General features: G+C 53.6%; 3 protein-coding genes across 34 annotated transcripts in view; 1 reads left to right on the forward strand and 2 right to left on the reverse strand.

Annotated features, from left to right (window-relative positions):
- The window catches only part of BIN3 (bridging integrator 3), a 44361-nt gene extending 43294 nt beyond the window's left edge, over window positions 1-1067 (forward strand). For 11 of the 12 annotated variants that reach the window (XM_073805849.1, XM_073805857.1, XM_073805851.1 and 8 more), the window contains one exon: window positions 199-1067. In XM_073805849.1, the coding sequence (XP_073661950.1) occupies window positions 199-345 (147 nt within the window). In that variant the 3' untranslated portion in view covers window positions 346-1067. The remainder of the gene's footprint in view (window positions 1-198) is intronic. The other variant, XR_012332406.1, reaches the window with a different exon arrangement.
- On the reverse strand, window positions 1008-17985 carry CCAR2 (cell cycle and apoptosis regulator 2). 7 transcript variants are annotated; one of them, XM_073805840.1, is made up of 21 exons: window positions 17468-17985; window positions 15356-15451; window positions 14995-15086; window positions 14461-14552; window positions 14142-14256; window positions 13870-13999; window positions 13588-13684; window positions 8935-9054; window positions 7014-7236; window positions 6814-6927; window positions 6339-6502; window positions 5713-5884; window positions 5387-5617; window positions 5063-5281; window positions 4276-4420; window positions 4072-4154; window positions 3253-3399; window positions 2979-3090; window positions 2700-2888; window positions 2351-2556; window positions 1008-1258 (listed from the first exon to the last, which is right to left on the reverse strand). In XM_073805840.1, exons 2-21 carry the CDS (start codon window positions 15411-15413, stop codon window positions 1016-1018), a joined length of 2952 nt encoding a protein of 983 aa, XP_073661941.1. In that variant the 5' UTR covers window positions 15414-15451; window positions 17468-17985; the 3' UTR covers window positions 1008-1015. The 7 variants fall into 7 exon arrangements, with proteins under 7 accessions (XP_073661941.1, XP_033713564.1, XP_033713562.1 ...); XM_033857673.2 differs by lacking the exon at window positions 17468-17985 and adding an exon at window positions 16327-16495 and having other exon boundaries at window positions 4072-4151; XM_033857671.2 differs by lacking the exon at window positions 17468-17985 and adding an exon at window positions 16327-16492.
- C6H8orf58 (chromosome 6 C8orf58 homolog) lies at window positions 17257-26211 on the reverse strand. Of its 15 annotated transcripts, none has more exons than XM_019936345.3 (7): window positions 21615-26211; window positions 19969-20477; window positions 19543-19643; window positions 19287-19395; window positions 19133-19158; window positions 18740-18822; window positions 17257-18196 (listed from the first exon to the last, which is right to left on the reverse strand). In XM_019936345.3, exons 1-7 carry the CDS (start codon window positions 21661-21663, stop codon window positions 18126-18128), a joined length of 948 nt encoding a protein of 315 aa, XP_019791904.1. In that variant the 5' UTR covers window positions 21664-26211; the 3' UTR covers window positions 17257-18125. The 15 variants fall into 15 exon arrangements, with proteins under 15 accessions (XP_019791904.1, XP_019791902.1, XP_033713586.1 ...); XM_019936343.3 differs by having other exon boundaries at window positions 18740-18846; XM_033857695.2 differs by having other exon boundaries at window positions 19046-19158; window positions 19543-19683.
- Window positions 26212-26283: the final 72 nt, after the last annotated feature.

The raw sequence follows: 26283 nt of genomic DNA on the forward strand, positions 1-26283 counted from the left end.
CAGTGAATGCTCCTGAAGGACCCGGGGCTGTGGTTGCCACACAGCTCAAGGGGAGGGGCGGTGGTGGAGGGAGAGTGGAGTCGAGACCTGCGCTCCACTTCCCACAGGCTCCGGCCCTCCGCCCACCCACCCGCCGTGCCCCAGGGGGGCTGGTACCCTGGAGCCCCCACCGCCCACCTCCTCCCGTTCCCACCCCAGGTCGTGTACTACTCGGAAATGCACAAGATTTTCGGAGACCTGACCCAGCAGCTTGCCCAGCCCGGCCGTCCTGATGAGCAGCGGGAGCGGGAGAACGAGGCCAGACTGAGCGAGCTCAGAGCCCTCTCCATCGTGGCCGATGACTGAGCCCGGCCCTCGGAAGTCTCTGAAACACCAGCCGGCCTCTCTAGCTTACGCTTCACGAGCTCAGGCTCGGGCATCAGGGAGCAAAGGGCCCTTGCCTGGGAGAAGGATGGGGATACCGGCAGCTCCCACTGCACCACCCCAGCCCTTGGGAATGAGTCTGGAACCAGGAGCCCCGAGCAGGCTCTCACCTCCCCACTCGTAGCAAGAACCCACCGACAGGTAAGCAGTGTAGACTGTCTTAGGCCCTAAAGAACCGTCCAAAGTGCATCCTGGCCTAGGGCCAGAGCCTGGGCTCTTGTCTGCTCCCTTGAAGTCTTAGCCTGGCTTGCACGGTTGGGATCACTTCTACCTCCGAAAGGGCCACCCTGGGGAGTCACCCACCCTTGCTGCCTTTTCGCCTCAGACTCGCCTGTTCTGGGAGAGGCCTCGACACTGCCCTGGGCAATGTGAAAGCCACGGTCTCCCAGCCGCAACAGGCCCCTCACCCCAGCCTCTCGGCAAGACAGCGGCCGGCTCTGCCCACTTCTAGACTTTGGGTCAACTGCGGGGCAGAGCCCCAAGTCTTGCAGCTTCCCTAGGAAGCTGGGACTCAACGCGTGTCAACAGCCTACCCCACAAAATGTCACAGACCGAGTCACAGGCCTCAGAGCAACAACAGTGGGTTTATGTCTCACTTCATTATTTGGGATTTTATTTTTCCAAGTAAAAAGTTTTCAATAAAATGTCCGTGTATTGTTGTGCCGTAACTAAAGAGAGGAGGGGAGGAGCCACCCCAAGTCTTTCCCAGACCCCGCGGCAGCCCCTCTCCTGGGCAGCAGAGCCCAGAGCTGCACCCCTCCACCCTCCGGAGGTGACACCTGCATCGAGCAGAGGCTGCGCTGAGGGTTGGGAGGAGGGCGGAGCACAGGCAGACCTAGAAGAGGAGCGAGGGGAGAGTTACGGAGGACACTTAGTTTGTTTTGACTTTGGTTTATTTAAAAAACAAAAAGCCAAAAAAAACCAAAACAGAACACTTTATATACAAAGTCAAACTGAAACCACGGATTATGGAAAGAGGCGAGACTTATGGGGAACAGGGAAAAGGCTGGGCCAGAGCCAATACCACATTCTGAACATGGGGAGCCAGGGAAAAGAGGTGCTGGTTTCTTCTGGCAAGTCTGGGGTGGCTGGAACAGTGTTCACTGCCAAACACTGCCCAGCGCTAAACGCTCGCTAGCACTGACTGACTGTTCCTGCGATGGCCACGGGAGACCCTTCCCCCCAGAACCTGCTCCTGAAACCTGGCAGGATTTGTGCCATCCGGAGGAAGGGGCTCTTACCCCCAGCCAGCTTCCGCGTCTGTTTCTTCAGTTTATTGGCATCAGACCTTACAACAGACTCAAAAAGCCTTTTCCTCCCGTCTTATTCTAAACTGGAAGAGGACAGGAGAAAGCACAAGACGAAAGGGCCCCAGGAGGAATCCCAAGGTAGAGGGCAAAATGACATTCGAGGGGTGCAGAAGATGTTGGATTTAGTTGCAAGTGGAACCGGCTTCCTCACTCATCCGTCCCACACGGCACAGACAGACCCCACCCTGACGGCCTGAGCTCCTCTACAGAGGCCGAGCACAAGGGTCAGCCACCCCTGCCTATGGCTCCCAGGTCCTGCTCCAGCTTCTTTCTAGAACCAGAAGGGCTCTAACTTCAGCAGGCTCCATCGCTGACCTCACAGGATGGCAGCTCCTGCACCAGGCCCTCAGTTGCTAGGTGCTGGCTCCTCCTTCTCTACCCAGCTGTCTGCCTGTTTGAAACAGATGTCACGAGAATCGGACTCAGAGGAAGGGCCGAGATCCGAGGACTACTGAGCACTTCCTCCTGGGAGACTCCGGGGTGCCAGCTGCTGACTGTTGGATTCCATAAGAAACTAGCGCATGGAGGCGGAAGCAAGGCAAACCTGGGCCCGGCCCCGTGCCGGCTGCCCTGACCCAGCCTCCCCGCCCGGCGGCCGGCTCTCCCAGGAGGCTCACCTTTTCAACCATCCGCTGCACCTCAAGCTGCAGGGGAGTCAGGCGCCTTCGGAACTCCTGTAGCAGCCGCTGAAGCTGGTGCTTCTGTCGCTCCGCCGTCCGGGCCGTCTCCTCAGCCTCAGCCAGCCGGGTTCTCAGCTCCTGCATCTCTGCGGCCAGCGTCTTATTCGTCACTTCAGTGGCTGAGAAGCGGTTATGGCTCTCCTCTGGCGGGGGAAGACAGGAAAGACTGCCAAGCTAAGGAGGGGAGTGTAGGGCCAGAGGGCTGGAGGCTGAGGGGCGGGCCTCCCGCTCGGCTCCTTGCGTCTGCGCCCGGCTGCAACAGGTCCCCGCGCCGCCAGCCACTCACCCAGCTTCAGCTCCAGTGTGTGAATCTTGTTCTCCAGGTAGAGCCGCCCGCTGTCCTGCTGCTCCGCACGCTGCAGCAGGTTCCCCACGTTGATGAGGCTGCCGTTGTGGGACACCAGGCCCTTGTGCTCCACAGGGGCAGCGCCCGGCTTGGCACTCTTCCCAGGAGGAGGTAGCAGGTCCAGGTTTCCTAGAAGGGCCGTGAAAAGACTCAGGGACGGTCCCGGGAGAAAGCAGCCTGCTCCGCTGTCCCCAGAAGGCCGCAGAGCACAGTACGCACCGAAGAGCACCTCCTCAGGGAGCCCCCCGTCCGGGCCCTCCGGGCGGCTGTACTGAAGGCTCCGATACTGGCAGATGTTCTTGGCCACCACCCTGCTGACCAGCTGTTTGGCCTGTAGGAAGCACACACCCAAGATGCCCACGGATGAGAAGGTGCAAGTCCCCCCACAATGGCGTGCAAGAACCTAGAACCACAGCATCCCGAGCCGCGCATGCACACGAGGATGTCGGGCGAGGCATCTCAGAGAGGCCTAGGGCGGGGCGTGAGAAGGCACCTGCTCTGCGCTGAGCCGGAGCCCAAGGGTAAGCAGGATCCTCTCCAAGTCTCGCCGATGCAAGTAGCCACACCAGTTGGCATCAAAGAAGACAAAAGCAAGAAGACAGTCCAGAGGGAGCACAGGAGAGGGGTCCAGCTCCTTGGGCTAAAAGAGAAACAAGGAAGAACAGGATTTACAAACAGGTCCCTTGATGCTCAATCACCCAGGACGAAGCCCTTATAAAATCAAGCCGCTTGATATTTAAAATGGATAACCAACAAGGACCTACTGTATATAGCACAGGGAACTCTGCTCAATGTTATGCGGCAGCCTGGATGGGAGGGGAGTTTGGGGGAGAATGGATACATGTACATGTATGGCTGAGTCTCTTTGCTGTGCACCTGAAACTGCCACAACATTGTTAATTGGCTATACTCCAACATAAAAAGAAAAGTTTAAAAAACACAAAAAGAATCTAGCAGCTTGGCTGACACACTCACACCTTCCAGTTAGAGACCTGACCCTGGGCCAGGCAAGTCCCTTGGCCTGTAACCAAAGGCGTCTTTGGGGCATTTTCACCCCAGGGGCTGTCACACAGAGGAATCTTGGGTGCTCCCAGGTCAGACAGCCCGCTTAGATCCGCCCTGATGGAGATACCGAAGTGCCCGCCTGGATCCTACGAGCATGCCATCCCATAAGCCAGGAACCACCTTTCGTCCTTCGTCTATCAGAAGATGCCAGAGGTCATTTAGGAAAAGCACCCCTTTCCCAGGAGTGAGTCAGAGGCCTTGCTAAGCTTTCCTATCACTGAGACCCAGAGAGGCACAGAGGTCTCACCATGTCCTGAAGGGATGAGAACTCCATCTCTGACTGATTCGAGGCAACCGACCGGACCTCGGAATCCTCCAGCTTGGCTCCTGCTACAGAAAGCCAGAGATGAACTTGGAGCTGGGAGCACACAGGCCCGGACTGGCTCCACACACAGCCAGGACGGGAGCCACAGAGCCAGGAAGCCGCCACCCGGGCAGGCGCCAGACATACCGAACTCCTCCTCCCCATCGTCCCTCAGCAGCAGCAGTTCGGGGTCCAGGGCCATCTCGCAGAGGTCCTCGGACACCTCGCCCCGGGGTTTCTCTTCTTCCTCTCCCCCAGAAGATGGGGGTTTGGGCAAAAGCCCGTCTTCCTTCTAGGAGAAGCAGACCAAGATGATGAGAGGAACTGCCCCTGTGACTACCAACAATAACAACGGTTAACATCTGTGCGTCAGCCGCGTTCAGGCACCGCGCCGAAGGCACGTACACAACGTCTCATTTAACACACTTCGTTACATGGGGGTCACAGAGCAGACCAGGGCGAGTTCCAGATACCTGGGATTTTCCTCAAGAGTCAATCTCAGTCCCGTAAGAAATTTGTTTACTTGACAGTATTTAGGCAAGAAGAAGACCCATGTGCTTTAGAAATGTTTAAGAAAATGCAGTGTTCTAGTTAACCGTCAGGTAATCGAAACACCTGTACCCATCAAAGCATTCCTATTAATGGAGACTTCCATGCTGCCGTGTCAACCACGCTTCCCTTCACTGCTCCAGGCCCGCCTCCCTTCTCCCAGGTACACCAACCACCTCCGGGCTGTGTGGCCACGTGGGAGAGTTAGGCGCCCCGCACCTGAGTCACACCAGGGTCACAGAGCGCGTGTGCGCAGTGAGCGAGGGGTGATGAGAGGAGAGCCCTAAAGCACTCTGAGCAGCGCTGGTGCCACGCAGCGCCCCAGTTGTGTTCAGCATTACCATGTGCAGCCCCAGTGCCCGTGCACGGGGGCAGAGGTACTCACCGGCGGGGCATCTGACTCGGCAGCTGTGCCCTCACTCTGTACCTCATCCTTGGACTCCTTGGACTCCTCCTTGACCGCTTCTTCCTCCTTGGCCGCCTCCTCCTTCTCAGGTTCAGGTGCGGCCACGACCTTTTCAGGAAGGCTCAGCAGCATCTTATAAATCCTATAGCCAAAATCCCTCTGCAGCATCTCCAGAAACAGCTCAGCCAACACCATCACCTGGTGGAAGAGGCAACAACGGGTCACGAGCATCAAAAAATGGGGTATTCCAAACCCCACCATCCTATACGCCCTGCCCCACAGGCCCCAGACTCCTACACCTACCTCAAAAGAGATCCTTTCTTTTGGCCTCCGGTCCTCCACGATACTATGGATGGACAGGTTTACACAGCTGGGGCGTGCCATGACAGCAGGTTCTAGAGGGGGTGGAGGGGCCTCTGGGAGATCGGTGTCCATTTCCTGCTGTGCAGTGACCTCCGGATTCTCTGCATTCTGTTTAGAGGTGTCTGCTGCCTGCTCTGATGCATCAGCTGCCTGTTCTGTAGGCTCTGTTTCCTGTGACGAAAAGTCAAGAGCTATGACCATCTGGGTCCAGGGGTTAGGGACCAGGGCCCCTACTTTCCCCACGTGTTCGTAAGGCTCAGCCTTACCACTGGCACCTCCTGGGGCGGGGGAGCTGCCTCTGCAGCTTTCTGCTGGCACAGGGCCTCCCACTCTTCCAAAGTAGGCATGATGGTCCAGATGTCCGGCAGGTACACCACCACGGTCTGGAGCCGCCTCGGGGGTCCCAGCTGCAGGTACTGAAACTCGGCAAAGCGCCACCTGCTCACAGCAGAAGGAAAAATGCAGAACTGACCCATGACATTTGTGAGGGCTTCAGTTTCCAATCAGCATTTAATGAGCACATACTGTGTGCCAAATTCTGACAGTACAGAAATAAAATATAGACCAAGTCTTCAAGAAATGGTTAGTCAGTGGGGAGAGACAAGTAAGCAGACAATTACTATCCGAGGTGCCATGGCAACAAGAAGGAGCACGGAATGTGGCTGTGGGGCCACACCTGACGAGCCTTGGAGGGTCAGCTGGCCTTCAACACACTTACACACCCCTCACCGTGCTCACGACCACTGCGAGGGCTGGAGGGAGGGGGTGATGAGCAGGGACTAGGGAACAGACGGGAACTAACAGGTCAGAAAGGCCCAGCAGAAGCCTGGCTCCCTGCCGGGTCTCGCCACTCACTGGGCAGCCACAGACAACAGCTCGGGCAGCCACTCACCACTTGGTGCAGGCACTCAAGTCGATGCCAGTCTGGGCTTGCGCGCAGCGGATGGCAGTGCGGACGAGCACCTGCGGGTCGCCCTTGGGGTCGAGGCCATCCAGAGAAGGAGACCACTCGCCCCCCACCAACACTACCTCCTCTTCTTTCTGGCCCAGCAAAAACTGCAAAAAGAGACCAGGGGTAAGAAACGAAAAACCAATCATGTGGGTCTCCCACAGGGAGGCAACCTGCCACCAATGGGGAACAAAGGGTCCGCCACACTGGGGGCGGGAGGGGTATCTCTACCCATGAATGTGAACCCCATATAATTCTGATAAGAAAGAACATCTCTCAGCCATGCTGTCCTCCCGGTAAAACGACTGGTATCTCAGCCCCGAAACCCCGCTTCTATGAGTTCCTGAGCAGGAGCGGAGCTGACAGGAACTGAACATCATCAATGAGTGAGTCTTGCCTCCTGGGCTCCAGCTCTTACTTTAATTTGCTTCAGAGGATGTTCTGGCGTCTCCCTTGGCTCAGTCATGTCATCCACGAAGAGCATGCAACAACGATACAATTCCTCCAACCCCGGGGAAGAGAGCAGCAGTACCTGGTAGGGACAGCATAAAGGAGACACTCGAGAGCTTTCTCAGCCTCCAACAACGGGATAAAGAGGCAGGACCCCAGCCAACTCACCTTGGAACTGTAAGCAGGGTCACTGTCTGTGGACGTGGGCTCAGCACCAGCGTCTGGAGCTGGCTCCTTCTCAGAAGATGCCTGGATGCGGCTTGGATGATGGAGGGAAAAGGGCTGGCTCAGAGGGAAGGCCGACAGCCAGCTCAGGTGCACAGCCAGAAAATCTGCGGGAACCAGCAGGGTGCGGTAGCGGCGCTGGAGTTCTAAGAAGTCACAGGTGGAGCTATGGGAAGAAAGCAAGGGAGTCCAGATGGAGCCAAGACTAAATTATTTTTAAAAATGGAACCATAAAAGACTTGAAAGAAAAAGGGAGCAGATTATTTTATAATCTGAGAAAAGAAGAGCTTTCTAAGTAAGACACTTCTGAAAAGATAAAAATGGATCAGACTTGACCATTAAAATGTCACAACCTCCAGTGGCAAAATAAAGTCAATCTGGGGAAGGAAAACAAAAAAAGACATCTGCAATATGTGACAGAGAAAAGGGTCACTGTCTTAATATAAAAGGAACCCACAAGTCACTAACAAAGTTCACAAGTCTAAGAGAAAACTGGAAAAACGGACAGCAACAGATAACTTAGAAAAAGAAATGAGACTTAGGAGCTCATGAAAACATGCTCAATCTCACTCATAATTAAATTCAAATCAGGGTATCACTTTTCACCTATCAGACTGACAAAGATCACAAAGCTGGATAACAGTGTTGGCAAAGGCTGGGGGTGCAAGAACCTCACACCTCGTGTGAGAACGTAAACCGATGCCGCCTCTGTGAGCGGCCTGGCAATACCTGTCAAGGCTGACAGACCTGTGAGCCAGCTGCTCCATTTCTAGGAATTGAGCGCAATAAAATGCTCGCACCTGTCCACGCAGATGTATAGAGAAGGATGTTTATTATTACAACAATGTTTAGGATAATTAAAGACTAAAAATGGAGAACTGGTTAAATAAATTCTGGTCCATTCATTTAGTAGAATGCTGTGCAGTTGCTAAAAAGAATGAGATCAGTCTAATAAACTTTAACGTAGAATAAATTCCAAGACAAGTGAAAAAGCAAAGTACTGAACGGTATGTACAATAGGTTTCCAGTTGTGTTTTAGGAAAAAAACCACAGCTGTGTGTGTGTGGCTAATTGTTAGCGGTCATGTTCTGACCACATGAGGAGGCTCTATATTCACCCCTCCAGTGGTGATGATGTGGGGACCAGTATCTCATCAGATTAACCTTGGGAGGCAGGTGGGTCAGCATGGAGAAAAACAAGCCCTGCCTGGGCCTGGAGAGAGGAAGCGGTGACAGGGGAAGAGCAGTGGCAGCCCTCCTTCCCTGCCATCTTGAGGAGGTGGTGCCAGGAGGCTGCCCTCACCTCAGCTCGGACTTAGGTGGACTTGGCTCTGGGGCCTTATCTCTAATACAGCAGCTGGAGCCCTGCATCTCCCCTGCTAGATGGAATCTGGAATTGCTCATCTACCTCTCAGTCAGTGAGTTTCTACGTGTGCGGAGTAAGCTTGTGGGCCAGTGTCCTCATACATGCTGTAGCACTTAAAAAATAATTTAGAGCTTCCCTGGGAAACCAGTCCCACGGTTCCTATGACCCCCAGTTTCTACCTGACTTACAACTGGTATTGGGCACCTGGATTTTGATTGATAAGCCTTAATTACAGCCTGGCCTAACAATTTCTGGTGATCAAATCATAAAGTTCTATCAAGGGCACCCATGTCAGTGGTGCTATGCTGGTCAGAACTTGAGATTTTGAAGTAAAAAATCTGTCACATTAAAAAACAAAAGTGAAACAAAAAGGTCACGAGCGCACGCACGCACACACACACATACGCTCACTCACTCTTACTCCCAGACTATATCTCACTTACACAAGAAACTGTTACCAGCTACAAGTCTCAGCCCCCACCCCAGCCTCACCACTCACCTGTCCACAGTGTAGGGAGTGAGATGGACTCGGTAAGGAGGCAGGTCATGCCTTGGTTTCTTAGCACCCCAAGGCTCTCCACCAGCCCGCTGTTTGCGTTTCTTGGAGTCATAGTCATCGCTGGAGGTTGATCCATTACCAGAAGGAAGAGACCACACTGTTACATATAGATTCAGTACATACTGGCCTAAAAAGAACTGGAAACCATCTGAATCCCCAACTTTAAAAATAAAGAAGCCATGCTAACAGTCATATAAGAGTGCTACAAAAGACATTAAGATATTTAAATGCTTTTAATAACACAGAAAACCATTCATGTTAAACAAAAAGAATTATATGGACACTACATATACAACAGTGCCTCAAATGTGCCCAAAAAAAGCTTTAAAAGGAAATATTAATGGTGGATGCCTCTGACAGATAAAGGTGATGAATAATTTTCTTATATTTAATATAATTTTTTGAAATGAGAAGAAGAATTTAACTGATTTTTTTTTTACTAAGATATATATACATATGGCACCATGCTACGGGTTCTGTCAAGTTTCATTAAAAGAGACAGTTCTGGGGCTTCCCTGGTGGCCCAGTGGCTGAGAGTCCGCCTGCCGATGCAGGGGACGCGGGTTCGTGCCCCGGTCTGGGAAGATCCCACACACCGCAGAGCGGCTGGGCCCGTGAGCCATGGCCGCTGAGCCTGCGTGTCCAGAGCCTGTGCTCCGCAACGGGAGAGGCCACAACAGTGAGAGGCCCGCGTACCGCAAAAAAAAAAAAAAAAAGACAGTTCTGGTAAAAACCCTTAACACTACACATTAGAGTCATAAAAATACTGAAACCCTTCGATCCAGTAATTTCACTCTTAAAAACTTATCCCAAGGAAGTTAATTCAGAAGAAGAAAAAAGGTTATATATAGTAGAAGAAATTCAAGCCGAGTAAGAAAACCACGTGTGGCACTTCCCTGGTGGCGCCGTGGTTAAGAACCCGCCTGCCAATGCAGGGGACACGGCTTCGAGCCCTGGTCCGGGAAGATCCCACATGCCGCGGAGCAACTAAGCCCGTCTGCCACAACTACTGAGCCTGCGCTCTAGAGCCCGCGTGCCACAACTACTGAAGCCCCTGTGCCTAGAGCCCGTGCTCTGCAACACGAGAAGCCACCACAATGAGAAGTCCACGCACCGCAATGAGGAGTAGACCCCGCTCACCGCAACTAGAGAAAGCTCGCGCGCAGCAACAAAGACCCAACACAGCCAAAAATAAAATAAATAAATGTATAAAAAAAAAAAGAAAACCATGTGTGTATCTAGCAATCCTGAATTTTCATAGTAAATAAGTACAGTAATCATACAGCCATTAAAACAATTATGAGGATTACAGTGCAATATGGAACAGATGTTCGATAAGAACGTATAAAAAAATCTGAACTCAAAGATTTAAATTATAAAAAGTATGCATATATATAGACAAAGACTAGAAAAGAACATGGGGGGAAAAAGTAGCAGAAAGTAAATTTGCTTTTCAAAATTATTTTCTAAAGGTCTTTAAGAATGGTTACCTTGGGGATGGGGGGGAAGATAAGGGTAAGAGATTAAGAGGTACAAACTACTATATACAAAATAAATAAGATACAAAGGTGTAATGCACAGCACAGGGAACATAGCCAACATTTTATAACTTTAAATGGAGTACAACTGCTATGTTGTACACCTGGAACTAATACAATATTGTAAATCAACTATACTTTAATTTAAAAGTTTTTAAATGGCTACCTTTAAAGGAAAAGAGGGAATGATATATTTTTATAGTATTTTTAACTTTATATAATAGCATGCACTACTTTATACATTTTTGTAATAAATCACTTATTATAGTATCACTATGTTATGGGGGCAATAAAAAAAATACTAGAAGAGAAAAAACCTTTAGACCACCATAAAATGCCAGACTGATAAGGGGAAAAAACCCCCATGTCTCACAAGAGAAATAAAATCAATTGTCAATTCTTCGTGCTGAGGTAATGCCAAGTTGATTATATTTACCAGAAGGTGTCTACTCTTTCCCTTTAGACCTGCCTGGGTTGTTTCCCTAGTCATTACACCCCTGAGTAACAAACTTGATTATATTTAACACAAAGTTTTTCTTCTTTTCTCATATTTCTGCCTGGGTAATTTCCTTGTTCATAGCATCTCCCTCCAAAAGCTGCCTTCTAATCTTGCCCTTGTGGGATGTCAGTGCTTCTGTGTCTCTAACAGAAGAACTGTTGCAAAGTCATTTTAACAACTCTCTTCAGCTCACCCATGACTGAAGTGAACTCTTCAGTAAATGCTGTCAACCTCAAGTTAAAGTGGATGTTCCACTGAATTCTGTAAACTCAGCAAGCAGTTTTCTCCCCTTACCGTGTATTGCCAGGAACAGGTTATAAGGCATGGCCAGTGGAAGCCATCTCCGTAACCTCAGCAGGATACTGAGATGGTATATCCAGCTGGATAGCCCTGTCCAAAAACCGCAGTAGTCCAGCATTAGCAATCCAAAGGAGACACTGTTTCCTGCCTCCCAAAACCTGAAGTTCAAAATAAAACCTGGTTTCCGGTCAAACGCTAACATGGGTGACTCCATTATAAATTGTTGTTCCCCCTCAGGGTGACCTCATTCCTACTGCCCCCTTTGCAGAATGAGTCTGCAAATTCTCTCTACTGACTGATGGTAATATCTCCCTCCCAATGGTCATGTCTCCTTTCTCGAGAAGCCATGACACTGAAGCATTATGGCCAAAGTAACAGAACATAGGTCTTGCACGGGGCTTGGCATGTCCAGGACAATCAAATGCAACTGGCTATATAGAAAGGCTGAATGTGAACCTAAAGCAGGAAGTCAATAGCAGCCACTGATTTCCACCCAGGCTACATTATCCCCGAGGGCACCTGCTGTGATTTTGAATGAAGCCTTTAATAAACTCATGGAATGTAAGAGGTGGAAAGTCCTTGTAAATTTTGAAGACCAAGAAGATGGGTGTATGCAAGACGTATACCAGTAACTTGAGAATGAAAGTGTTTCAAGCAGAGACACTGTGGAAAACAATCCTACACAATCAAAGCTTTCCCGCCTCCTTAGTGTTCACGTGACCTATCCCGAGGGAACAAACAGTAGCTTCAGCACAGAGCGTAGCTACATCACTTTGCCTAAACTTTTTCTCTGAGGAACTCCATGCTCCTTTTACATGTTCTCAGTGGACTGCATTCTCAGCCCTTACCATGTAATAATCTACTGGCCTCTGGGATAGGGGGCTGTTTCCTTCTCAGAACAGTTCTTATTTCAGAAGAGAACCAGAACATGAGAACACCTTCTAGAGTGATGGAAATGTTCTATATCTTAATAGGGGTGAGAGTTACACAGGATTTTCCATTTGTCAAAACTGTCCATCTAAGATTTGTGCACATCAACCTAAATAAATTCTACCTTAAAAAAAAAAATCAAGTACAAGGCAGGGAGCAGATGACAAAGAATGGCAGATACTGATACTTGTTTAAGCTGGGTGATGGGTATGTGAAGGTTCATCATCCTTTTTTACTTACTATGCTTATACTTGAAATTTTTCATAATAAAATTTAAAATGAAGACGGACAGAACTAGAACAAGTCTTCAAAGCAAACTAGTCTAGAGCGTAAGCCCTAGGGATATAAACAAAAGCTTTTAGGGAGAGAGTAAGGCAGGATAAGGAACATGTGAGCCGGAGAGAACAGGAAGTACGCTCCTCCTGGCAGCCCCCAACGCTCACAGATGATACAGGATGGCCTGGGATGCCCCAAAGGCCCAAATCCACCATGCCTGCTCCACAAAAGGCCATGTCTGCATATCCATGGCACAGACCTGGATTTCTGGGCAGAGTGCAACACACACAGTCTACCACACCACTGAACTGTACAGTGTATTTAAAGAAACACATTTTAGACTAAGAATTAAATTATGCACTGGAGGAAACTAAAAGACAAAACAAATGCACAAACATAAAAAAACCAGAAACAGACTCACAGGTATAGAGAACACACTGGTGGTCACTAGAGGGGAGGAGGTTGGGGGGAATGGGCAAAATAGGTGAGAAGGTATTAAGAGGTACAAACTTCCAGTTACAAAACAAGTCATGGGGATGTAACATACAGCACAGAGGATACACTCAATGATATAGTAATAGCTTTGTATGGTGACAGATGGTAACTACCTATTGCGGTGATCACCTCGTAATATATAAAAATAGCCAATCTACTGGTATAATATTGTAAACTATGCTTCAATTTTAAAAATACACTGCAGAGTTACTTTTTTTGGACAATTACTATTTTCTTGATAGTTTTGATTCTTGGTGTCTCAATCTTATGCACAAGAAATAAAAAGGAAAATTATATTATTAAAAAATTCAATGTGATACTTTGAAAAATGAATTACACCAAATCCCTACTTGCTGAACCAGCTTATGAAGTTCTGATATTTGTATATACATCTCAATGTATCAGCCTATTTCAGGGTAAAGGGACTAGGATCTAGCTGTTGAAAGAGAATGTTAGTGTCAACAGGTGGCAAAAAAAAAAAAAAAAAAAAGGTACATTCTCTTAGAGGCAAATAAAATAAAACACCTTTCCTTTCTTGCTTGACCATCCTCTTACCTTCGGCCTGGATCCAATCGTCCATGAGGGCCCCGAGCAGGAAATCTGTTCAGGTGGCTCAGATGAAGCGTATGGGATGTTTGGAAGAGACTCAGAGCTGCAGAAAGGAAATGGCTGGTGACTCAAAACCTCCTAAATATTTGCCCAACTTTCCTGTACCTTTCTTCCAGTGCGTGAAATACCCACATCTATTCTGAGAGCAGCAACCTAACAGTTACAAGTCCATTCATCCCAAGTACCCCATAAAGCCACACGCCCAATATCCATGCCACTGGTACTCACGCTTCTGAGGAAAGAGTGGGGGAATCCGGTGAGGCTGGAAGATCAGCTGGGGCTGAGCTCCCAGAATCCCTTGCTTCTGGCCCAGGGCTGCCACATGTAGAAGGGGAGGTGCTGGGGACTTCAGTAGGGGCTGCAAGACAGTAACCAGGAAATTCAGGGCATCCCATGGCTGACCTGCTCACTACCTTGGAAAGATGCAGCCCCAACCCCTTGACCAAAGTAAGGTTCCCTCCCACGCCTTTCCAATAAACATGCCAAGGAGAGATGAATACCTGGTTGGAGAGCGTTTGCACCTTGACAGCATTCCAGGGCACTGCCTGGCCTGGGTTGTATGCAGCCTTCACCAGCACCTTCTCACCCAGCTGGGGCAGCCGGCCCTTCACCACACTGCCAGCACACAAGCCAGGAGACCCAGTCAGGAGAGAAACCCTGGCCAAGCCACCCTGACTGTCCCTATGAGGCCCTTGCCATCAAGATTTCTCACACCTTGCATAACAACAGCAAAGCAATGGCATTACAGGGGACCCACCAGCATGGTGACAGAACTGAGTCCAATAAGCATTTCCAGAAGGGGATCAGCCTCAAGCCTACCTTAGCTGAAAAAAGACCTCTTCATCCACCACCCCAAAGTAGTCATGCAAACTGGTAACAATGCCAGTGAAGACCCGCTGCTTCTCTCCACCCTGCAAGAGAAGAGTGCAGTTTAAAGGTAATAGGGAGCATCTGTCCATGCTCTGCCATTAGCATCTCATCTTCATCCACCCCGCCCCACCCTCAGCTCAATCAGAGTACTGCACGGATTCCCATGGAAGGAAGCATACATATAGAAAGAAGCATATGTACAGTGAACACAATCAATCTACTGGGGGGAGTCATGCTGATTCTTGGGTCATAAGCTTCTTCTAAGATTTCCAGTTCTTTAATTCCAAGAAGCACCCTAGAGATCTCCCTAGAGCCAGAACCTAGGACTCCCCAGTCACAGATGTCTAGTCACCTGTGGACTGGCCAAGGACAGGAGTGTCAGGAAGGATGAACACTGTGATGTAAGAATGAAAGCATCGGGCAACCATGCATGCTGGGGTAGTCCCGAGTGCCGAAACTCACTAGATAGGATGCCCAACCTACCTGAAGGTGCCTGGCATTTTGGGACAGGTCTGTGGCCACGGGAGGAGTGAGCAAACCAGGAGGAGGACCCAAAAGAGATGTTGAAGCTGCGCCTATTGGAACACAGAAGCAATCCAGAAACTGCACCTACCATCTTAAGCACTAGTCCAGCTAGAGGAAACGGTAAACCCAAAGAGCAAAGTGGATCCAAGCATGTCCCACACAGGGTTTCGCCGACAACTACTGTGGTCATGCTTTTTCCTAAGAAAAGTCAGCAGCAAATTGCACTCCACCAGGGAAACCCCAAAAGCCACATTTTGAAAGACTAACTCCAAAACACACACTTCCCAGTACTAGGCCAGGTAGAGATAAAGGTGTTCACCTGAGAAGTTGCGTCCCCCTGGTAGTGGGTTGATCCGCTGGCGCTTAAACTGGGACATTGGGAATGCTGTCCTCTTTCAGAGTCTTGGGGAAAAACCTTCAATCAGAAAAGAAATAAATTAACAGCCCATAGGGAAATTTTCCATCTACCCCAAAAAAGGAACTAAGGATCTTAAGGAAAATGGAGAGATGGATACTGAGAAGGAAAGGAGGAGACGGATGGCGAGAATATGAAAAGGAGCAGGAAATGGAGAAATTACAATGTTCCAGTCAGCCCTCACAATAATCTAGTGGTGGGTGATACTGTTATGTTCTTTCAACGAAAAGGAAACTGAAGCTCGGAGGGACTGAGACTTGCCCGAGGCCACATAACCAGGTAGGTACAAAACTAGGACTCACACCCAGATCTCCCGACAACTTAGAGCTCCTCTCACTATGCCACGCCACCCTCAGATGGTTGGGGAGAGTGGAGGGTTGGAAAGAGCCCCGATGACATTCATTCATTCAATGCATCCGCCAAAGAGTTCCACGCAAGGCCCGGAAAAATGGAGGAGGCTGCTGCCGGAGAGGAGATGGTGTGGGCCCTCTCCCCGGAAGCCCGGCCCGTTGTTCCCCGGACGGGCGGGTGGGAAGACAGCTCCGTGGCCCGGCCGAACGCGAATCCGGCTGCGCGCCCGCCCTCTTGATCCCGCGCTCCCCGGCCCTCGGCTCCCGCCTCATCAGCCGCCGGCGCCGAGTCTCCCGGGGCGGGCCGCGGCCAGGCCACCGTGGGAGGACGAAGGCGCGCGGCTTCTCCTCCTCCTCCCGCCCGCCCCCAGGGCCGAGACCGTTGCCAGGGAGACGGAACTTGCAGGCCGAAGGGGGGCTCGGCCCGTTCCGCGCCCGGATCATCTTCGAGGCCCGGCCCTCGCAGCCCCTCGGCCAGGGGAGGGGCGAAGAGGCAGAGGGGCGGCGGAAGGCCCCGCAACCCACCTGCGGGCCAGGGCCGCGACACCGGGGGGACAAAGACACCCGGAACCACCACAGCCGCTGCTGCTGCCGCCACCGGAAACGCCTCTCCGGAAGCGCGACCACTGGTCGGAAGCTGCCTCTCTCCCGGATATGGTCCCTCCCTCCTCTCCACTGACCTGTCCCTTCCCCCACCCCGGCCTGCCATCCCGCTCCAACTGTGGAGCGGAAGTGCGCTTTCCCCGATCGGATGCGCGTTAGGAAGCCGCGCCTCAGTGGTGTCCTCTCTTACGTGTCCCATTAGAAAAGCAGGCTTCGGAGAATTGGTTCCTGGCCCCAAGACTGCTGGAGCTGGAGCCCCAAACATAAGGGAGCACCTATGCCTCATTCTGGCAGATCCCAAGACCGCAGCAGCAAGAGAACCAGCTGACTGGAGGAGGAGGAGGAGAACCATCTGACCTCCTCCTGACTGGAGGAGGAGGATGCATGATCAGTGGCCATTTCCAGAAGACATCCCTGTGTCTGATTCAACCATCCCTAGCCCTACCCTTCTGTTGGCGGCACACCCCTCCCCACACACCTCCTGCGTACCTGCAGGAGACTAAACTTTCCCCCTTTCTCAATTAACAAAGAGCTAGGAACCTAATAGGCCATATAGTAAGATAAACCTCCACAATATTTAGGTATACATTTACAAAGAGTTCTCACAATCATTTCCTTTAGTCCTCACATCAACCCTTGGGGGATAAGGAGGTCAGGAATTAGTGTCCTAATTCTCAGCTATGAAACCTGAGAGACTTCAATGAAATGACTTGCTCAAAGTCTTGCCGCTAATCACTGGCCATTTTAGTCCCCATTAGCAATCCCAGTTCCCCCTTACCCTCTGACCTTCCCATCACCCTCCAGTCTAGCCTCCCTCCAACACCCTTTCCTATTCATTTAACATTCACCAAGCACTCTGAGACAGTTTAATCTCACTTTACCCTCAAAAAAAGCTTGTGAGGTAGGTAGGACAGGCATCATTATACCATTTGGGAGATTAAGTGGGAAGCTATGGCTCAGAAAAGTTAAGGGATTTTTGTCAAGGTCTAAAAGCTAGTATGGGCCTCTGGTTTCAGCTGGGACGTGGGAAGGCTAGTAAGGAGTAAAGCAGCTGAGAATAGACCTTGAAGATTACTCTGCTGTTCCCCATGTTGTCCTTGACTCCCATCCCTGGTGCAGTCTTCAGGCAAGATTCAATGCAGAGGCAGCCAAGAAAGCACCCTTCTCTGTCCTGGGGCTGCCCGTGCAAGTATGAGGAGGAAGGGAGGACTCCAGATCAGTAACTGTCCGCTCAGGAGTGAAGGTCAAGTCCATCGTTCTGCAGTTACCTCACCCTGAAGACTGACTCTTTGAGTGCATGATTCCAGAGAGATGGTTGGATCCAGCCAGTTCACAACACTGACAGTCCCACAGTCCCCAGCGACACGCTGGGCCCCGACAGATCACCACGCCAAACACACTCCACGGACGCCAGATGAATCAGTAAGTTCACATTGCCTAAGCCCAGGGATTTCTGGCAACCAGGGAGGAGCCCGAGAGCTGCTGCACCTTGGGGCCTCTCAGGGACCCAGCGTTCCTTGGCTGCTCAGAGGAGAAAGACTCAGCCCTTGCCTCAGAGAGAAAACTGAGGCTCAACAGCTTTTCCTGGCAGTGCCCAGAAGCAGCAACAGGGCAGAGGGCGAGGAAGAAGACTTCACTGCACTCCCCCCAGCTGGGGTTACATCCCTGCACCAGGAAGTCTCAGCATACAGTAAGGTTTTTTGCTCGTTGCTTCTTAACCACTAATGATGGCATAAAGGTCTTCTGGAGGGTTTGGCCTGGAGGCCTTTCAGGGAGGTCCCTTGATGCAATCCTGTGGGGAAAGAAAGGAGGCACTAGGCTAGGAGGAAGAAACAAAGGTAACGATGGTCCCAGAGTTGACCAAGCATTGTGGGAGGCCTGGGGATATTAATTGACAGGGATAATCCCCCATTGACCACCCTGAAGGCGCCAGAATTATTCAGTATAGACCCCTACCCCCCAACCCCCGGCATCCACCGTGGCATCCCGTGTGCCCTACCTTGCTTTCCTGGGGAAACCCAGGGAGGTGACCTAAGTTTCAGCTTTGAGGGGTGAGGGCTTGCTGGGCTTATATGAGGATTTCCCATCTTTTGGTCCTGGCTCTGCCACTGACTCACCGTGTGGCCTCGGGAAAATGACTTCCGTCCCCAGCCCAGTCCTCAACCTCCTCATCCTTAAACGGGGTGCTTTAACCACTTTCTGTTTCTTCCAGCACCCTCTCCAAGACTACGTCTCTCAAATTTTGCAGGGACGAAGATAACAACTGGCAGCACAATCTTGGCATCCTAGCTCATCAGGCTCCTCCCTCTGCCCTGGGCTGGGCCACAGGACTTACCTGGGGGCAGAGCCATCAGGAGGGGCAGCGGCTTCAGCAGGTCGAGGGCTCCTCCACCGGATCCGGTTGAGCAGGACCTTGACCTTGTTCCAGTGGGAGAGATCCCGCTGAGCAGAGGGTGAGAGGGTCACCCAGGGCCCCTCCCCAAAACGTACCCCTGACCAAGCTCCCAGAGATAGCTGTCAGCACAGCCAGGACAGATCACCTGTCCCTAACAGGAATCCTCTCGTTTTCTAGCACACATCCCAACCACCCCCGACCTCCGCCGCATCCTGTCACCTGCCCCCACGTACATCCCTCACCTACCCTGTGCCCCTGGGAGGATGGAAAGGTGTGAGCTGGCTCTGCCAGGGCCTCTGACAGCCTGGAAGGGCTGGTGCTGGGCACCCCTACCTTTGGGGGTGAAGCTGTGCTTGCTCCTTCGGAAAGAGAATCCAGTTACCCAAGGCCAGGAACAGGAAGGCGCTCATCAAGCCCAGAGCTCAGGGGGTCTGCCTATGGGGACCTGGGCAGGCAAGATACAGACAGAGACACAACTGCGCCTCACCTGTCTCCTCTGTCTGGCTGAGCCGCTCCCACCGCCCGTGTACCTCACTGCCCGGGGCGTGAGAGGGTGGAGGTGAAGGCGCCAGGGCCGGCTCCTCCTCTTTAGGATCCTGTGCACAGGAGAGACGGGCTTTCAGGGCCTGGCTAGAGGGCTGAGGCTGTTCTGAAGGGAGTCCTGGTTCCAGGGGTCCCCCCCATCCTCTGCATCCCCCACTCACCTGCCTGCCCGCTGGCCCGACTGCCCACAGCTCACTCACCCCAGGGGCCCTCTGAGTCTGCAGCTGCAGGCAGAGCTGCTGCAGTCTCGCCATCTGCTCCAGTACCAGGCACAGGTGTTCCAGGTAGCGAAGACCCTGCCCTGGGAGGCAGGCCCAGGCTTCAGGCCCCAAGCCCCCCACCTGTGGGACGTAGTGAGGTAGGGGAGAATTCTGAACTCAACCAGACTCGCACCCTAAGGGGCCAGCAGATGGGGGCAGGATGAGTGAGAGGAGGGACGCACACCCGGCTGGCCTCCCAGTGCCCAGCCAGGCAAAGTGCCGGGCAGGCCCCGGACCTGCCCACCTCCACACAGCTGGGGGCGGGGTGAGGCAAGACGTTCTCGCACAACACATCAATGAGGCGTAAGGGAGAAGAAGTTGGGGGGCGGAGGCATCTCCATCCCACGCCTGAGAGTCAGCACTCACCACTTCTGCTTCTTCCAGGCCTGCCTCTAGGTCACTCTCTGCCTTGGTGGCCTCCTGTCCTCCTGCTCCAAAAAGGGGCATTTCATACTCAGGGTGGCTTGGCGGCTTTGGGGAGCGGTAATGTGACAAGCTGGCAGAGGAAGTCGGGAGCTGGCGGGACCGCTCCAGCACCTGCTCCAGCTTACGGCTGGCTAGAAGCCGGCTTAGGCGGGCAGGAGGCTCCGTGGCACCCAGGGCCAGGGGCTCAGCGTTCTGCATGGGCTCAGAGTTCAGAGAGTCTTGAGAAAGGCCCGGGGAGGTGGCTAGGGACCTGTCCCCAACCGCCATCTCCACTCCTGAGTCCTGGGAGGCCAGTTTGAGAAGCGGCACCTGCCTCCCAGGTGCTCTCAGCCGGCCATGCCCCTTGCAGGAGTCTGCCGACCACCCTGGAGCGGCATCCGGGATCCGTCTGTAGGTGCTGGTGACTCCAGGCACTACACAACCACGTGCCAGGTCCTCGCCAGCCCCATCTGCAAGGAGAATCAGTCATCAGGCTGGGCAGGCTGCCCCAACACCCCCGGCATTCCTGGCAGCTGGCGACATTCCCTGAGGAGGAGTGTCCTGGGCCAGAGGTGACAGGAGGAGACTGGTTGGCCACAGCCCCGCCCAGATCTCTCTCCAACCCTGGCTGGGAGATGTTAGAATGGGGTTCCCTTTACAAAAGTAATTGTTAGTGATATCTGCCTTGGAGGGGTGAGCACTTTTTCTTCCAGGGAGCCCTCGTGCTCCAGCCCCTGAGCTTGGCCTAAGACCTCTGAGCCATAACTGGGGAGTGGTAGCCTCTTCAAGTGCTCCCCATGGGGAAGTATGACTGTGCCCTAGTCTCAGGGAGAGGGGGAAGGGCGCAAAGAGGGAAGCCTGGGCCCAAACTGGCATCAGGATGCAAAAGGAAGTCCATCCTGGAATTCCTGGGGGGAGATGGGTAGTAAAAATAACAATCGCTATAACCATTTTGGACTTTTGTTCTTTTAAGTGAGAAACAGAAGGTTTTGGAGAGTTGAAAAGGAAAAACTTAAACGGAAGAAAGGCAACCAGGCGGGCAGGAGGAGAAACAGCGTGATCGCCCATTCACTGTCCTCTCCTACAGCTCTCCTGGCCTGTGCCAGGCTCTCCTACGATCTGGGTGCCCCGATTGTAAGGATGCAGAAACGGAGGCTGGAGACGATGGAGGGCCGCCTTCGTCTCCCTGCCCGCCACGCGGGAGAGCTGGAACGGGATGCCAAACCAGGCCCCTCTGGGCAAGGAAGTCGACCAGGAAGTCCACCCCTGCGCGGCTCCTTTGGAAAGGGGTCCGCCGCCGCGGAGAGAGCTTTTCGCAACTGCGGGCTGGGGCAGGGGCCGGTCAGAGGAGGATCCAGACCGGGAATTAGAGGGAAGTGGACTCGGAGGAAATGGGATGGAGGTGGCGGTCGTTTTAACGCCAGAAGCCAGAGGGTCTCCAACGGGCAAGGCGCGATCCCCCGGCCCTTCCTAAGGGAAGCGGCGAGGAGGGCGCAGCGAGGTCGGGCGGGCTGCGCCGGGTGGGGCGGGGAGCGCAGACAGGGGCCCGGGCACGGGAGTCGGCTCTAGGCCAAAGGTCCCGGCCGGCCCCGGGGTGGGTGACTCACCCCGGCCGCCCAGCGGCTCCACGGCGAAGACGCGCCGCCGGCCCAGCATGGCCCCAATCCCGGCCCCAACACGGCGCCCCGGCCGTGGCCGCTGCAGCCGGACGGAGCGATCCCGGCCGGCGTCCCCGCGCTGCTGTCGGGTGCGCGTCCGGACCTGGCTGGGCGAGGTCCCCGGACACTCCCAGCGGGGATGGGGGAGGGACGGCGGGAGGGGTGCGCAGGTGTGCGGGCGCTCGGAGAGGGGCCGCGGGGGCGGGGCCTGGTCCCACCCCCCGCCCCCAGTGCCGGCGGGGCGCGGGCCCCGATCTGCCGTCCTTCGGGCCCCGGGCGGCCCCGCACTGCCGACCCCGGACGAGGAGCGGGGAGCCCTGCCCGGAGACGCCGTCTGGTTCGTGGCGCGGGGTCACCCCGCCCTCGGTTTCCAAGCGGGGTCTGTCTTCCTGCCGCCGAAATGAACCCGGGCGGGGATGGGGGGCGGCGGCGACCGGACGCGAGCGCGGAAGGAAATGGAGCCGCACGTGCCGGCGGAGGGAGGAGAGCGGACCTGGACACCGGCGTACCCGCGCTCCCAGCTGTGTGCCTTGGGGCAAGTCACTCAGCCACTCAGAAACCTGGCGCGATCAAAGGGGGAAGTGACTCCCGGCACAGGAAGATCCTTTCCAACAACTGCAGAGCGCCTTGGGTTCTGGGCTAGATCTGAACCCCCTCCTCGTCCCACATCTCTTCCTCACCCGGGTACCCTAAAGCTGGGGGCTGGCGCGGGGGGAGGGGGCTTCAGGATCCGGGGAAGCGAAACAGGGGGGACAGGAGGGCAAGCCTGAGGTGGTGGAAGTGTAAATGCTCTCCCGTCCCCGCCCCCGAACTCTTTGGGTCCGTGGGATTCCACCCCCCCAACCACCCTGAAAGGGGGCCGGCAGCCCAGGCAGACACTGACGGTGAGACAGCCTGGTGACCAGATGGGATGGTGGGCTCTAAGGAAACCTCAGCCTCCTGAGGAAGGCGACCACCAGGCTGGAAAACTCCCAGCGGGACCTAAATTCCCTGGAGGGAGATAAGGGAGCTGGCGGACGTGCAAACTTGCACCTGAGCCTCTGGGGGAGGGGGCCGGAGCTGGAGCTGGAGGCGTTGGGAGCAAGTGGTTATTAACTGGGAGGGAGAAGACAGTCTGCCCACCTCCAGCTCCCTCCTTCCCTTCTGCCAGCACCCTACGCAGGAGCCGTCAGCAATCAGAGTCACGAACTACAACATTCTAACTTCTGGGAAACAGGCCTACAGCTAAGCCCGGGGAAGAATGAGAGCCTCTCTTAACACCTTGATTTTTCAGGCCAACCTCTTCCCTGCTAGCTGCGGGTTCTCTGGGTTGCCGCCTCCCAACCCTATCCTCCTGGAAAGCACTGCCCCCCCACCTTCCTCTTTCCCAGGTACAGAGAGGGAGACCTGGGCCTGGGGGGAGCTGCTTTACCCAAGTCCAACAGCCCGTGAAGATCCCACGCCAGGCCTCCCTGGGGAGGAGAGGAGGAGGGCTGGCCATCAGGTGGCTTCCTCCCTCCAAAGTCAGAGGATGGGGAGGTAAAGTGAGGGACCCTTTGCCAGATCTTGTCCTGAATTTGGAGAATGTAGGGCCAGATTCCAAGCAGTCTCCGTGGTGACTCAGGAATGCATCTGGAGCAGGAAGCCCAGCCAGCAGGAATGCAGTGTCTCAGCACAAGGCTCTGTGTGGGCTCAAACCACACACAGAAAACACACACACACACACACACACACACACACACACACACACACACACACACACACACACACACACACACACACACACACACACACACACACACACACACACACACACACACACACACACACACACACACACACACACACACGGCACACTCCCCTCCAGGCCATTCTCCCCTCTCCATGCAGTTATGCCACAATCTTCAGGGCAGCTGGGATCCCTCGCAGTTGAGGGCCAACATGTTGCCTTCCCCTCTGCCTTCTGCTGCCCTGACTGTGGCAGCCCCAGGCCCGGAGCTGGGCCAGGCCTTCACCGCCCGGAGGGCTGTTTCTCCTTCACCCCACCTTCTACCAGAGGAGAATCATCTCCCTTTGAGTGATGCTTCAAGGAGTGGGAGGGGCGGCACAGCCACCCCCTCGCTGCCCAGCTGAGGGCTGAGCAGCTACCATGAGTTCCTGAGACACATGGTAGCCCAGCAGAGTCATCCTTCAGGCTGAGGCCAGGGATGCTCGATGCCTCCCAGCCTCCATGGGGAAATCCCAGCTTCAGGAAGCATGTTTCCTGCCAGCTCAGCGCTGAGCTAGGCCCTGTGCGAGGAAGGGCAAAGCCAAGAGCCTAGGGCAGCTCCTGCCAGATTAGAGATGGCTGGAAGCTGTGGTGACCTCCCTTACGGCCTGGAAGGGAAGGGCAAGCGCACCCCAGGGCAAACCAGAAACCCAGGAGTCAGGCTCCTGGCTCATCCTTTGCACCCTCCCCTTACTGCTAGGAGCTCTTAGACCAGCGACTTAGCCTCCCTGTCGTTGCTTTCTTCATCTACACAGCAAGCATGACAACAGTACCTACTTCAGAATGGTGAGGACTGGAGTTGAAAGCACTTTAGAATTATCTATTGGTGTCACTTTGGGAAAGTCGTTTTCTCATCTCTAATAGAAGCCTGTATCAGACGCTCTCTCAGGTCGCTTCTAACTCGAATCTGTCATCATTTCTGAAGTTATTCCCCAAAATGAAGAAAAAGTAAAAAGGGCACAGCACTGGACAAATAACGGCCGCGTGTTTGGGCGGTGCCCCCTCCCCACCACAGCACGTCTGGGTCAAAGGGGGTGGGTGTACACAGCTGGGCAGAGACCAAAGGCCGCCCCCAACCTCCTCTGCTGACAAATGAGATGGACTAATAACTCCGTCTTCCGAAGAAGTTCACCCCCAAGCTCGGGCTAGTTGTGTGGCTGCAGAGAGCTCTGATGCTGAAACCCTCTGGCCCCGGGGAGGAGAGCTGGCTGACACAGAGAGGCGGATTTTAGCTTGAACCCCGGTCCACTCTTCGAAAGGCATTCAACCACTCACTGGCCTACCCATTTCCCACGGGCCTCCACTCCCCCTTTGTTCTCCATTCCTTAGAGCACTGCTAGCCCAGCATGGTTTGTTACAGGCGAAGATGTGACCATATTAAGATTCTAACACACCCTTTTCCAACCTGTCACTTACCTGCTGAAAATTTTTCAGTGTCCCTAGAGCCGCAAGGAGAAATTCAAACCGTATCTTACAACATTCAAGGCTCCCATCTTCCTTTCCAATCTTATCTCAGTGTCGCTTTCAGCCGCTGCCCTAAACTGATCATGCCACTTGCACTCAGCCCCTCACTCTGCATTTCTCTCCTCCATCTGTCTGTGTCCTTTCTTCCTCTCACACCCACGGCCCCTGCTCTGAACTCTCAGGGCGCTCCTGTCTGTTCCGCACGAGTTCTTTACACTCAGTACCATGTAACATTATTTCATTCATGCCATCTCAGTCGCTGCCACTTGACTATTATCTTTAGGAAAGCCAGAAAAGTGCTCTATCTCTGTACTCCCACTGTGCCAGGACCTGAGAATTTACAGAGGAGTGAATCCCCTTTTGTGAGCATTCTCCCCGCCAAGGGCTACACCTGACACTAGGTGGCGCCAAGGAGCCCATCCCACTTGGGACCAGACAGTTCTGGCCTGACAACTCCTGAGCCGCAGACAGCCTTGATCCTTCCTATGAAAATAAAGACAGCCATCCAGGCAAAAGGTGAGACAATTATAGCAAGGTGTAAATTACATCAAGGTGCCTGGGGAGGCAATACTACACAGTCTCTGCCAAGATTCCCTCCCAAAAGAGCCAGATAGCACAAAGCACCCTCTGAAGCCCAGCTTTGATCTTTTCCCTCAGGCTGAGTGGGCGATAGGGTAGGTCTAGAGCACCCAGCAGCACCCATGCATCTTTCTGAAGGGTCCTCTGGAATTAGGACTGGGAGTGATGGGTGAATCAAGCCAAAAGTCGGGCAGAGGACCACTGTTGCCCTGCCTAGCGGCAGCTTTCAAATCAACCACCAGCGAAGCCAGCTGGGGCTCCCGGGGAAGGGGCAGGCAGACCAACCCTGGTTTGGAGGGTGTTGGTCCTCAGGGTAGGGGCGCTGCAGGGTTGTCCCTCCCAGGGAAAGCTAACTCACAGCCCTGTCCAAGGTTACTCCTGGGATAAGCTTTCTCAAACGGGTGCAGACAGCATCGGGCAGGCGCAGGAGGTCCTTTAGATGTTGCCCCGTCTCTGGCCCACCGAGCTCCCCGGGTGCGTCAGCAGGGCAAGCAGCCTCCAAACCAAGTAAAGCAAGGGGCACAGAGCGCCAGCGCAGACACTGTCTCACGGAGACGGGCCTGGGCAGGAGTCTCAGGGCCTGCTTCCTGTTTGCTGCCGGCCCTCTAGCATCCCTTCCCCTCTCGGGCTCCCAGTGAGAAACTCATTCCTCTACCAGGGATCATCCCAATAAAACACACATCTTTAAAAGAGGGTCCAGGAAGAGCACGACCCTCCACTAACAGGAGTGGGTGTCTTCAGTCGGGAGTGTCACGTGGTGAAGCATCTGGTAGGGTGGAGGTTTGAGGGAGGCGGAAATAAGAGGGGAGAAAAATTGTATGTAGGAAG

The sequence above is a fragment of the Tursiops truncatus genome, chromosome 6 (assembly GCF_011762595.2).
Source record: "Tursiops truncatus isolate mTurTru1 chromosome 6, mTurTru1.mat.Y, whole genome shotgun sequence".
Taxonomy (NCBI): Eukaryota; Metazoa; Chordata; class Mammalia; order Artiodactyla; family Delphinidae; genus Tursiops; species Tursiops truncatus.